The 12,942-nt window shown below is 50.6% G+C and overlaps 1 protein-coding gene across 3 annotated transcripts in view; it reads right to left on the bottom strand.

Moving 5' to 3' along the window:
• Positions 1-8,920, bottom strand: part of IGDCC4 (immunoglobulin superfamily DCC subclass member 4) — a 101,445-nt gene extending 92,525 nt beyond the window's left edge. The window contains exon 1 of one of the 3 annotated variants that reach the window (XM_055716775.1): positions 8,652-8,920. In XM_055716775.1, the coding sequence (XP_055572750.1) occupies positions 8,652-8,757 (106 nt within the window). In that variant the 5' untranslated portion in view covers positions 8,758-8,920. The remainder of the gene's footprint in view (positions 1-8,651) is intronic. The other 2 variants (XM_055716773.1, XM_055716774.1) reach the window with 2 other exon arrangements.
• Between the last annotated feature and the right edge of the window lie 4,022 nt (positions 8,921-12,942).

Genomic DNA, 12,942 nt, shown 5'->3' with positions numbered 1-12,942 from the left:
GGAAACCAAACACCTCCATCCTAAAGCCCAGGAAGTCCTACTACTGCTGCTTCTGAAGGCTCACTGCTACTTCACGGACACAGCTGGGCAGAGGCTGGAGGCATTCACACAAGAATATGAAAACTGCACTGTGCAGGTGACACGGAAAAGGGCAGAGGCATCTTTATGAGTCAGAGGACGGCAAACCTCCATACACTCCACCTGTACTTGAAGTGCTGATGGAAGACATGGCTGAGATGTTATTTGGTGAAAGCTGCTGTAAGACTAAGTATTTTTCTACGCAAGTGTAACAACACGGTGTGATCCCATTTTAGGTGGCAGCTTTTCTCTTTAAAAGCTATATGGAAGCTGCACATACGTGCCCCCATCCCAATTCTGGTTTCCTGCATGAGCATCCTGTTGCAACACCCAAAATCTGTCTCAGCAACAGCTCGGCTGCTCACCAAAGAAGCACTCTCCAAGCTGAAGGTTTCTTTACTTTTCCCTCTGCTTGGCTCTGATCCCGTCACATCTGGAAAGCCACATCCAGCTCTGGCTGTCTGAGCTGAACAGCAGCTCTGTGCTGAGCTGTGGAGAAACAGGTGCCCTTAGGGACTCACAGGGTCCAGATCCTAAAAGTCAGGCTCTGAATCAAACTAGCTAAGAAATTTCCTCTTCTGAGCAAACACCTAACTGCTGAGAAAAGCTGGGCTTTTACTTACACTAGTATTAGCTACACAGAAGGCTGAGATTAAGGCATGGAAAACAGGTGAAAGACTCAAGGACCTGCATGTATTCAGCTTCGTAAAGAGCAGGTTACCAGGAAATTTGATCAGTGTACACATATTCACAGGAGGCTTTCCATACATGTCTTCATATATACCTATAAACCACAGCTAGGTAAACTCAGACTGAATGAAGGTGCATGTTCCTGAGCAAGGACATCAAACCAGCTTACCGGGGGGTTGTGACAGAGAAGCACCCACAAGACATTTTTAAGTCAGAAGTGGATGTTGCTCATTAAGAGATGCTCTTGATCAAGCACAACCATTAAACCCAAAATAAGAAACACCCTCATCCTCAGCTTCCCACACTACACATGAAGGCAGCACACCCTCGCTAGCCTTAAACCTACAAAACTATCCAAGTGCCTTGACTGCTATAAAAAACAAAGAGCAAGAAGAATTATTTGACAGCTCAGCCTCGTGCCCGGATGCTGAAGTGTTACTGAAGCCTTTCACTCCGCGTTTAACTCCCTCTGCTGCTAAACAGAAAACCCTGGCAGCAGCCACAAGCATTAAGTAAACGGGCAGCTATTCTCTGCCAGCAGCTGGGAGAAACTTCCTTCTCTCCCCACTCTGCACGTAAAGAAAACCCCACAATAGTACTTGTGGTAATGCTGCTCGCCAGATTTTCAACCGACAGGCTCTTGAGGAAAGCCTCCAGGTATGAAGTCTGTTCCTAAGGACCCTCTTCAAGTGGATGACATTTGACTTCGGGAACGTACAGCTCATCTCCTTGAGGTAAGGTTCGCTTTGTTTTCAGTACAGAGAAAGGAGTACAAAGGAAAAGAAAGAAAAGACACATTTACTGTGACCTAGGAAAAACAGAGCTGAATAATTTCGATCAATATTTTGATTTCTCTGACAAAAGCCACAATCAGCGTTGACATAAACAACGGGTTAGCAAGCCTGGGGGGGCAGAAGTGGTAAATCAAACCAGAGTTTCAAGACACTTATCTTTCCATCACAACAATTGCCACCAATGACAGTAATTTACATGGCTAATAGGCAGTATTATGTTTACAAAATCATTCTTTGGAAGGAGGATCTAAACAATTTTCACCAACCCAGCCAAGGAGCTGGTATTGGATCAGATGCTGGGTTTCCTCTTCTCCTTTTATCTTCTATGTGTATTTTGCCAAGATGCCTTGCTATGCAACACACAGTGCCTTCACAAGCACACACAAACCTGTGGAGCGTACGATCTCCTACAATAACCCGAATTCTCTAACTGCAGGGCCGCCTGAGCCTCTACAGCAGGGGAAAATACCTATCAAGCAGGAAATAACGGAGTCAAGCCAGCAGCCCCAGTTCCTCCACCCCATGCCACATTTCTTATCCCACTGCTGAAGATAACCTCAAACGAGCCCCAACACCTCCTACACAAGCCTTATCTCCCATACAGTGACAAGTGCCATCCCAACACCACAGGCTAAACCTCTGAACATCAGCCTGAACATCTGCTGATTCTCTGCCCTCCCTAACCCTCTGTCTTTTGTTGTTGTTGTTGGTTTTGGTCACAAAAAGCTCCACATCTCCTTCTTACAAGCTCTCTCAAGGCTTTGCCAGGAGTCAAGCAGGAAAGTGGAACTGGTAGGGCACAGAAATGGGCTGCAACTGGCCCCATCCCTCTGGGTCAACATGATTAAGAGGACTATGCATATCATCCTTTTAAAACAGCACTGATATTGCCAGGAAGGTAAGAGCACGTCACATCAGCACTACAAGGAGCACACTGGAGTTTTTCACTAGACCATTTCCAAGAAAAGAGACCAAAAAAGGGACAAGGATTTCCAAAAGAACATAGAAACTTTCTCAGTTGCAATAACAAACAGAAAAAAAAATAAATCAGTGAACACTTGACTAGTTTTCTTTTAATATCAGGCACAATTCCACTTTCATCTCGAAAATACACGCACCTGTTCTGCAAATTGTATCCAACTAGCTAGCTGAGAGACACAGAGAAGACAGTCTTGCATGTGCAAAACTTCATGTAATTTTAGAGCCTGTAAGCACTGCTGATGCTTTTGAAAAAGATCTATCGCAGTCCCGAGTGCATGAACAGCCAGGTTTTGCCAAAACCCTCAGTGTATTCACACAATACATAGTGGGAAATCCATCCCATTAAGTAATGACCTTTTTGGTCACACCAATTAACTTGATCATCTATCGACAATCAATTTAGAAACTATCAAGAATGCACATTTACCAGCACAGACAGTGAAACATAAAACAGGACCTTACTACGTCACCCCAACCCACTGCCAGCCTGACATTGCTTCTTCGTCCCAGGTTTGCTCCACCTCTGCTCCAAATTCTGCCATCCCAGCACCTTTCCCAGGAGCTCCATTTTAACTGTTTAATTTCCCAAACTCTTACATTTAACAAGTTGCTAAGCCATCCCAACTCCAAAGGGAATGTGATTCAAAGACCCAAACAAGAAATGAGGGTAGGGAAGTCAGTCAGAATAAGGGAAAGAGCCAGAGCAGACTGAGCAGAAATGCCATAGATTCACACACTAGGTATTAATTCTCCCACCAATCTGGGCTGAGAAGAACCTCTGGAGATGCTCATATTTCACTAACACACCTTTTATATTAATGTCCTTTCTCAAGAAATCCACATAAGAGATCTTGGAAAAAAAATTAAACATTAAAAAACAAGAAAGCAGAGAATAAACCAGGTTATTCAATAGCTCTGCTGAATTTAATATGGCAGTAATAGGCAACTGTGTTTAAAATGCAGATAAAGATTTTTAAATAATTTCAGAACGTCTGATATGTAAGTTTCAGTGAAATACCGCAATTGCTTACCATAACCACCACCAAGTTTATTTGTTTATTACCCATGGAGGTAACACATGGCATCTGCTAGACTTCTCAGATAAAGCAGGCCCACATCACAACAGCAGGAACAGTGGATTAAAAGCAGGAGAGGACCTGACCCAAAGACACCAAAAGGCATAAGCGACATGAACAAAAACACGTCCAAGGGAGAAAAGACAAGCAAAGTGTCCTGACACCTGCAAACAGGAAAGTGTTAGATACGCTCAAACAAGGCTGATGACAAGCATTTGGGTTCTCCCAGGGAATTTATCTTCCCAGCAGCTGGAACTCCAGCAAGTATTTAACTTCCTGGAAGCAAACACTGACCATCTCTTCCCCTCCCCACAAGGCTCTGTTTCTCCTCAAAAGTAGGAAATTCAATGGTGTTTCAAGGATGACTTCAGCATACCAATGAAAGTCAAGACAAACCAGAAGGAGCAACTCGGTCCTTCCCGCTATGCCTGGTGTGGGGTTTAGCATCTCTAGAAGGGCTCACGAAACACCGCTCAATTCTGCTTTTTATGAAGATGGCAGATTCGGTTTTAACTACTGTGGATCTTCTCACCAAAAAGCTATTCGGTCAGAAAAGCATAAGCAGCACATGGAGGTCAATTGCTCATGGGATTTTAAGAAAAAGAAAGAAGGGTGCTTAAGAGTGATGGTGTTCTTCATATTTTTAGTGTGAAACAGTGTCTACTGCCCAGCTGGAACAAATGGGAAACTGAGGCAGAGACAGCAAGTGACCAACAGAAAGAGTCAATGTCACAGCAGCTCCGAGTCCCGTGTTTGGAAAATGCTTTCCCAAGAAGAAAGGAAAGCAAAACAGCTACCATGTGCTGTGACATGAATGGTGGCGTAACCATAAAACAGCAGCACGTTTTAAAGCACAAAAGACTTAAAAAATAAAGCAAGTGGACACAAAGACTTAAGATTGTGATTTCCTGCATCCTTCTGTCTTGTGACTGGATTACCCTGTCCTACCTGAACAAGGTGCAAGCTCTGTTCAAAGCTCTTCCTGCAGTTGAGGCACTTGAGGTTCCTCCCCCTCCTTCAGTCCCTGCAGAAACTGCATCTCTCTCCTCTGCTTGACCACTTCTTTTCAAAAACTCTGAATTCTCCACATCCACACTAGCTATGACTGGCCAACAGGCCCAAGAGTTACTTGGAAATGAAGAGGGAGATGGACAGACAACCAGACAGCATGACTACGGAAGTCTCTTTTCCATAGAAAACCAGGCTAAAAATACTGCAGACAAGCGATCCAGCTCTTCTCCAGAAAGTAAGCGAATTGCACCAGAGTTGATTTTGGCCCAACGTGCACTTGGCAAATACTGATAACAAGGATTTACCATATCCCCTCTAGTATTACAGCTGACTATAAAACAAACATTTGCTTCCTACAGATAACAAAATGACTATGATCGCTCCGGGTTTGTAAAGTTTAGAGTTTCTGCCATCAACCAAGGCAGGCCTATAATTCTCAGTGTCCAAACATCTCCTACATGTAACAGTGGCCTCAGTTTTCCCTCAGGTACCCACTCACCCCACACAGAGATACGGTTCGGGATGGATTCCAGAAACAAATTACAATCAGATTAAATATTAATTCCCATCTTAATTATATAACCATGACTAGGCTTAATGGCCAGGCAGCCATTTAAACAGGAGAGGAGCATGTAAATCGTGCCAGCAGCATCTCTTATGCTGCAAACACCCAAACTGGTTCACAAGTACCTGGATTTTCCCTAGGAGAACAATCAACCTTTGGGAAGGCAGCTCTAAGGGAGGAAGAGTTCATATTGCCCAGCAAGCAATACGGTATCAGGAGTCACAAACTTGTGAGCCACCCTGCCCTCTGGATAATTGTACACTATGGTGATGAAGATCATATGTGTGCTGAACACTTACTGATGGACTTCATCCTCATTGTTGGATTTTATCCTCTCAGCATCTTCCGACAGAGAGAAGCATGCAGCACCTCTACTTTTGTTTAAAGATGAGCCCTGAGGATCCCGGAGCAGACAACGCAACCAGCCCAGGACCACAGCGGGCACTCAAGCAAGACATTCTATATGCCACGGCAACACCCAGCCCAGCAGCTCCCAAACACAGGTGGCTCTGGTGCCCCCACTGCAGAGAGACCTGTGCCGTACCACAGAGGCTGCCTCTAGCTCCAAATCAGGCTGTGAGCATGCATGCAGGGAGAATCACCTCCCTTCTTCGCCAGGGAAAGGCAGACTGCCAAACATTTTCTTTTTAAATTATTACTTGCGCCACTCTGAAGTGGCTCGCGTACCATCAGCAATACACCCACCCCACATGGGGCCCCCTGCGGCAGATCAAACTTGCCACAGCTGCCAGGAGAAAATCTGCTGCAGGAGTTGGGGAACATCAGAAAATGAGCAGGTTCTGCTTCACTTTGGACTTCAAGGTAGTGAAAGGAAAAGGGACAAAAAAAGAGAGAGAGAAGGAAAAACTAGAGAAAACAAAACCAGAACCAAGCCTGAGTGGTCTCTCCTTCAGCCTCACGCACCAGAACAGAAAACCACCAGCAGAAACATTCCCCACTTCCGAGCAGCTTCTGCCATCAGGGCTCAGAGAGTGGCTGTCGACAGCCACAGCACAACGGCAGCAAGCTCCTGCCCGAGAAACCTGCCCCTGGAAACATGACACAGGCAAACCCTCGCTAACGCTGTGCGCAGGAGTGGCACTGTCAGTACCCCCTGGTTTTGGGGACTGTAAGAAATAACCCTTCCTCGCACCGCTCCATCCGCCTCCTTGCGACCCAGCCCACGGACAACAGGAAACACAGCAACACCACAGTCAACAGGGCAAGCGGATCTGCATGCAGGTGACGTCCTGCGAAGCGCAGGCGACCGGAGCGGCAGACACTGGATCCCCGAACAATGGCAACACCGACTTCCCCAGGCAAAGGCACTAACTGCATGCAGCAAGCTGCGGGGTTATGCCGCCAAGGCAAATGCGACAAGACGGATAAAACAAATCAGAACGAAAGTTAGGTGATGTCAAAAGAGGAAATCTGTTCTATGGCAAGAAGAGTCAACTGCAAATCCAAATGACACTAACCCAGATGGATTTCAGCTGATCCCTCGGACGGAAAGCTCAGCGCACTTCCCACCAACGCATCCCCTCTACAGAGCCCCAAGGAAAGCAACCGGCACAACCTCCCTGCCAGAGCTAACTGAAGAGGGGTTGTTTTGTTCTTGGTTTTCTTAAACCCTCTCCTGCTACTGCAAGGAAAACAGTCTCAAAGTAGGACAGGCAGAAGGCTTTCAAAACAACCTCATCACATCCCCAGCTAGCGTAAACTGGCACGGCTTCCATCAAGTCCACAGAGAGGGGAAGGTTTTCCAGTCTGCTTCTCTCCTAGATATTTCATCCCCAGCAAAGCTTGAACTTTGGATCAAAACACATGGGCTTCGGGTTCAAACGCAGGCTTTCCCAAAACCGTTTCAACCCTCTGCCACATTAATTTCAGATTGAAGTAAGTCTGTGTTTCTCTTTTCAGAATCAAACCCACCTGTTGGAAAGCACATCCGCCTGGTACCAAGCGGCACGTCCTCAGACTGCACGGGCTCACTACCTCCCCACACAGTACAAAGCCCAGTGTTAGAGAACAAACAGGAACAATTTTCACTAGTTGCCTAACTGCTTGCAAAAAAAGCAGAGAAGCCACAGCTTCAGATTCCCGCAAAGCATTTAAAGTTTTCTGGTTGAAGCGGGTTTGAAAAACAACATCCACTCCACCACCACCCTTTTTTCTTTTTTTAGAATCATTGTTCTCCATTACAAACCTCGGGATCCACTTAGCTGTTTGCTCAAATACACAGGAGACGCAGCTCCCACCCGCTTCAGCTTGCTGGTGGGGTCACAGACTGCCATCCATCTAGAAAAACCCACATGCACTGACGACAATGGGCCATTTACATGAACCGTTATTCATTTCTTCGCACAGCCACTGTAATGCTGCACCTATATCGAATGATAACCTACCCCTTACAGGAGCTCACAACATTCCAAAAAGAAAAAAAAACCAACAACACAGTGATCCACGTGCTGGTATTACGCTCTGCCAAACCTGAATGCAACATAAAAAGGAGTAAAAACGTACAACGGCATAGGGACGGCTCCTCCACTGCAACCCCCCGTTAAGAAGGCGCTTTTAAACGGGAACAACTCCAGGGTGCACACATTTTTCAGTGCAGTTCGGCCAGCCAACACTTTCCCAACCCCTTCTTGGGGACGAGGGCAAAAGCTTTTGCAAGATCTCTGTGCGCGCAGGGAACGAACCACACGCCCCGAGGCCCGCAGCTCGAGCGACCCTAGATGCAAACTTCAATGACAAACGCCGAAAGTCGGCAGAGCGTGGTGGGCATTCGTGGACCCCCACGCGTGGAGCCGCCTGCGGAGCTGCTGCAAAGCAGGGGCACGTGGAGCATGGCGATCCCTGGGTCGCTTCCTTGACCCACGGGACATCTGCCCACCCAGCACCCCATGCTGGCGACAGCGGGGCGGGGGTCCCTGCCGGGCACCCGGGCCTGCTCCGGGCCAGCCAAGCGCTTCGTCCCTTCGTCCCCAGGCTGGCCTGGCGCAGAAGCCATCACTCCAGGGGAAGGGGCCGGGGGGGGCTGCTGCTGGCCCGCTCGCCCACCCAGCCCGGCCCTCTGAGGGGGCTCCCTGCGGGGATGCCCTGGGTCAGCCCCAAAAGCTGACCCCCAAGGTGGCACCGTCCCGATATGGGTCGAGGCCACGAGCACGGCCGGTCGCCCAGCTCAGGGGAACGAACAGCAAAAAGCGGCCAGAGGAGAGAAGGGGGTGGGGGGTGGCCACTGAGGGGAGCACGGCCACTGAGGGAGCGGGTTGTTACTGAGGGGGGAGAAACGGCGGGGAGAGGGTCCCGGCCGGGAGCGCATCCCGCGGGGCGCCGGCCGCTGCCCACGGCCGAGCGGGGTGCGGCGCGAAGGCAGGTGGCACCGCAGCCCCCGCGGGCCCCGTGGGCTCGGGGACAGTGACCTTCCCGCCCCCTCCCGCCCTCCTCACCCACCTTGCACAGCCAGGACGGCGAGGGCAGAGAAGCAGAGACAAAGCAGGTCCTCCAGCGCCATGTAAGCCCTGCCGGGCGCCGGGAGCAGGGGCCGCCGCGGCCGCATCTAAGAGGGGAGCGCGCTCTCCCGCCGCCCCACCGCCATCTTGTGCGAGCGCCCCAGCCCCAGCCCCGCGCTGCCCGCCGGCGCCGGGCCCCGCTGCCGGGGGCGGGGGACGGGGCGGCCCTGGCCTGCCGCTGCTCCGCCTTTGTCAGCGGGCTCGCCGCCGAGCCGAGGGGCTGCTCCCGCCCTCCGCCACAGCGGCGGGACCAACAGGTTGCTGCCAGCCCGCGGCGGGGGGGCGGCCCGTGTGCTGAGGGGAGAGCGGGGGGCCGGGCGCCCGCGGCAGGTGCGGGGCTGCTCCGCCGGGCCGGCAGCTCCCCGGCCGGCAGACGGGCGGGTATAAGCATTTTATGTCCTTCTTCATTAATTTTTTCCCCCTTCCCTGTAGTGTTTTGGGGCTTGGGTTTTGGTGGGTTTTTTTCTCCTTTTTTGCCGCAGGTGAGCGTAGAGGACACCGCGCTGCCACCACCCGTGTCCTTCCCCCTCGCGGTGCTGCGGCGGGGGGGGTGTCCCACACACACAGAGACCTCCGCGGCCCCCCCGGCCCGTCAGGGCTGCCCCGACCCCCGCCGCTTTCCGCGCAGCAGCTCGCAGGGCCGCTGCCGGCCCCGGGCTAGCAGCCGTCGGAGGGCTGGTGGCCGCCGGCAGCTGAGGGGAGGAGGGGGGCGCGGCTGCCGGCTTGCGGTGCCGCTGGGGCCGTGTGGAAGCGCAGCTCCTGCAGCTGTATCCCCTTCATCGGGCTTTTCAGGCGTCGAAGCCCAGCCTGTGCCTCTCAGCTGCCTTTAGAGCAAACGGAACAGGCGGCGCAGCCTGCCTCTGCACCCCGTCTGCGGGGATCGGCCGGACCCATCCACCCGCCCAGCCAAGCGGTGGATCGAGGGGGGCGCAGGCCGCAGCCTCCCCGGCCCGGCCGGGTCCCCGGCACACGGTCACGCCGCACCTCCAGGAGCAAAGCCGCAGCTGCGGGGTTAGTCCTGAGGGCAAGTGCCACCGAGGCCTCCTCGGGCAGCCGCGGCAGGTGCCAGCAGAAGGGCAGCCACATCCATGGCGGGTGGGAGCGGGGCTGCTTCGGCCTCCGAAGGGAGAAGAGGCCGGCCGGCGCACCGGGATGTTTTATCGCAGCCACGTGGAATGCAGAGAGGGCTCCAGCTATGTAGAATATGAAAAAAGAAACCTTTTTAATCTAGACCCTCCTATTTATTAGCTTGTATAAAGAACTGTAAATCCTTAAGTGAAACCAGCGGGGCTGCATGGTGTGAAGCGGGTTTCCCATGTGTATGAGTGATGAGACTGTAGGTTGGTACTTGGTGCTATCGGTGCAGAGAAGCCCCAGGAGCCAGCAGCCCCCTGCTCTGCACAGACGTGCCGGGAGGCTTTGCCCAGCATCGGAGCCCCCCCGGCTGGGTGGGCACTCACTGCACACCTCACTGGGAAGGAGGGGGTAACAGGGCCACAGCAAACCCACCTCCCCTATTCCTGCACCATCCATATGCTTATCTCCTTGCAAAAAGAAAAGAGGATAGTAATAGCCGCACTCCCTTCTGTGCTACACCAGCACGGAGCTAAAAATTAACAACCTCTGCAAACCCTTCTTTCTCTCTGGGCCTTTCCCACCTGCTCCTTTCTGCGTGAGGTGGTTTTAAAGGTGCTGTCAAATTGCTTTAACTAGGCTGCAGAGGAATGTCTCCTCATTGTGTCTGCCAGTGGTTTCTTTCAGACACACCCCTTCCCTTTTTTTTCCTCAAATCCCTGACATTTTTCCCTCCCTTTAAGCAAGAAAACCTTTGCCTAAAAGTCAGGCAAGTCTGGCATTATATAAATAATGAAAACTGCTAGTGGTCTGCAAAATGCTGCACATGCTGGCTAACAGCACCTGCCTGTGTTAAGATGTTGACCCAGCTCCCTGCCAACAGGTCAGGGCTAGAAGCAAGCACTAGCTTCAACAGACCCAGGTCTAATTCTCATCTTTGCTTACTGCCTGGTATTACAGTGTTACTTGATTCCTCCATGGCATCTCTTTGCCTTCCTGCATGTCAGTTGAAACAGAAATTAAACCAGCATTTCGACAAACCCAAGCTTGCAACATATATTCCTTGAATATCTGTCCCTAGGGAAAAGAAAAAAAAAAAAAAAAAAGCAAACAGCCCCTGAACTGCGAAAGCGCCAGTAACGTGACCCAGAGCACCAGCTCCTTTCACACGTATGTGTGTATGCTGAGAGAGTAACATCAAGTCCCCACCATCCACCCCTCTCGGCCACATCAGCACACACAAACTGAGCTCACGACAGCCAGCGTTTCCGCAGGGTGACTCCTTCACAACTTCGCTGACATGTGCACTCACAGGAGTGAGTCCTGTGGCTGCAGGGAGGCATTCCTGGTGTCACACCTCCTGGGTAAGCATTAGCTGCTTCAGCCGCCTGCAGAGATGCCCTGTGCTGTGTGAAATGACTTGTGGCACTTACAGAGGAAGAAGAGACACTTTCTAGATTTGGGAAGGATCGCATAACTCCCTGGCTGTGAGTCCGTGAAGAACAAAGCAACAGCAGTCATGCCAACAGAAGGGACATTCCTTCCTCAGATAATGGCATTTCTGCCCCCATACTTATGGCAAGCAAAAGCCCCCATTTATGTGCTGCAGACTCCCCAGTGTTCCTGTCCCTGTTGGCACGGAGTTCTTCTACCTTTCAATAGCTGCAAACCTCTGATACTTTGAGCTGAGAAAGTGTGAATGGCAAAGAGTAGCAGCAGCAAGCGGCAGGTGTTTGTAGTTCAGCCTTTTGTTCCCCCTTCAGGAGACATTATTTCTGTGCTCCAAAAAAACCCTTTTGGTGAGTCAGGTATATGGGCAGTATATCGTACACATCTCTTGGTTTGTATGAGATCCCAGCAATGAAAAAAAGCTCATTAGGGAAATACAGCAAAAAATGGTGTAAATTTATCTAGCTCAGCAGGAGCTTTTCCCACGCAGCCAGGCTGCAGCCCAGGGGGGATCCACGCTTTTGAAAGGTAGATGCAAGAGGCCTTGAAGCACAGCAGCACACGTTACGGAGGTAGCTGAACCAGAATTTCTCCAGGGTCTGAATCCAAACCCACTCTAAGCAGCCCATGTCCACTCCCAGCCGGCAGCTGTAGGATTCAGACTACCAGGATCCAGTTGTGCAAGATACAAAAGAAATGCAGGTAAAGAACAATGCTTGCTCCCAAAAAAGACCCCCTAAAATAAAAGAAACTCAAAGACCAGGGAAAAGCCGTTTCAGAGAGAAAGCAGCGAGGAACAAGCAGATTCACAGCACATTGCGCGTTATTATTTAATAGGCAGCGCAGTCTTGTCCCAGTTCTAGGTTCAGTCTGAATCCTACTGCTGAAAATGCTGCCTGGATGCCTCCCGTGGGCTGGAGTTTGGATCAGTGAGAAGCTGGGGTCGAGTTAGAGCAGTTAAAGCAAATTAAAGAAATGTTAATTTAAAGTTAAGGGAGACAGCAATGTAAAGCAGGATAGCTATTTTAAAAATCACGATGAGCGTGTTCTTATTCCAGATGAAGGTCGCTTTATATTCTCTTAGTTTAATAGTCCACTTCAGGCTGAAGAGGACTGTTTAAATTTGGAATAGGCACTTTCTTTGCAGACTGAGCGTGCACCCCCGCAGACCGCTGATCAGGAACAGCAGTTTGGACACAAATCCCCATGCTGCCAAATCTCCTAGCTCTGAAGTTAGAGCACGTTGAAGCTTTTGTAGATGCAGTTGTTCAAAAGCACTTCTCAGTGAAAGCATCCCCAGGGTTTAGTGCCCTCCAGTTTGTCGGGTATGAGGTGCTGCCCGCAGCTACTCAGCCCCCATCTCGCAGGGGGTCAGTGCCCGAGTCGCCTTTGCGACAGTGCTTAGGTTCTTTCTCTCCCAAGCAGGATTAACATTCCCAGTCTGAAATACAGCCTTGCTCTGGTTTCTGACCACCTCTGGCTCCAGACAGGTCTACAGCACTGAAGTTGACATTTTAGGATGGACTTAAGTTGCTCTAATTACCAGAGGAGTTGGCTGCTCTTTCCTTTGTGACAGCACTAGTGCTTGAATGAGCCCAGAGCTGGACAGAGGAAAGGATGGTGCTGAAAACTTAATTGGCAACAACAATAACAACAGAATCAGTCCCCTGCTACAGCTCCCTGTGCAATCACCCGAGAGTTACTGCCAG

Source organism: Falco cherrug, chromosome 7 (assembly GCF_023634085.1).
Source record: "Falco cherrug isolate bFalChe1 chromosome 7, bFalChe1.pri, whole genome shotgun sequence".
Classification (NCBI taxonomy): domain Eukaryota; kingdom Metazoa; phylum Chordata; class Aves; order Falconiformes; family Falconidae; genus Falco; species Falco cherrug.
The sequence above is the reverse complement of the archived record's forward strand: the minus strand, read 5'-3'. Positions and strand labels throughout refer to the sequence as shown.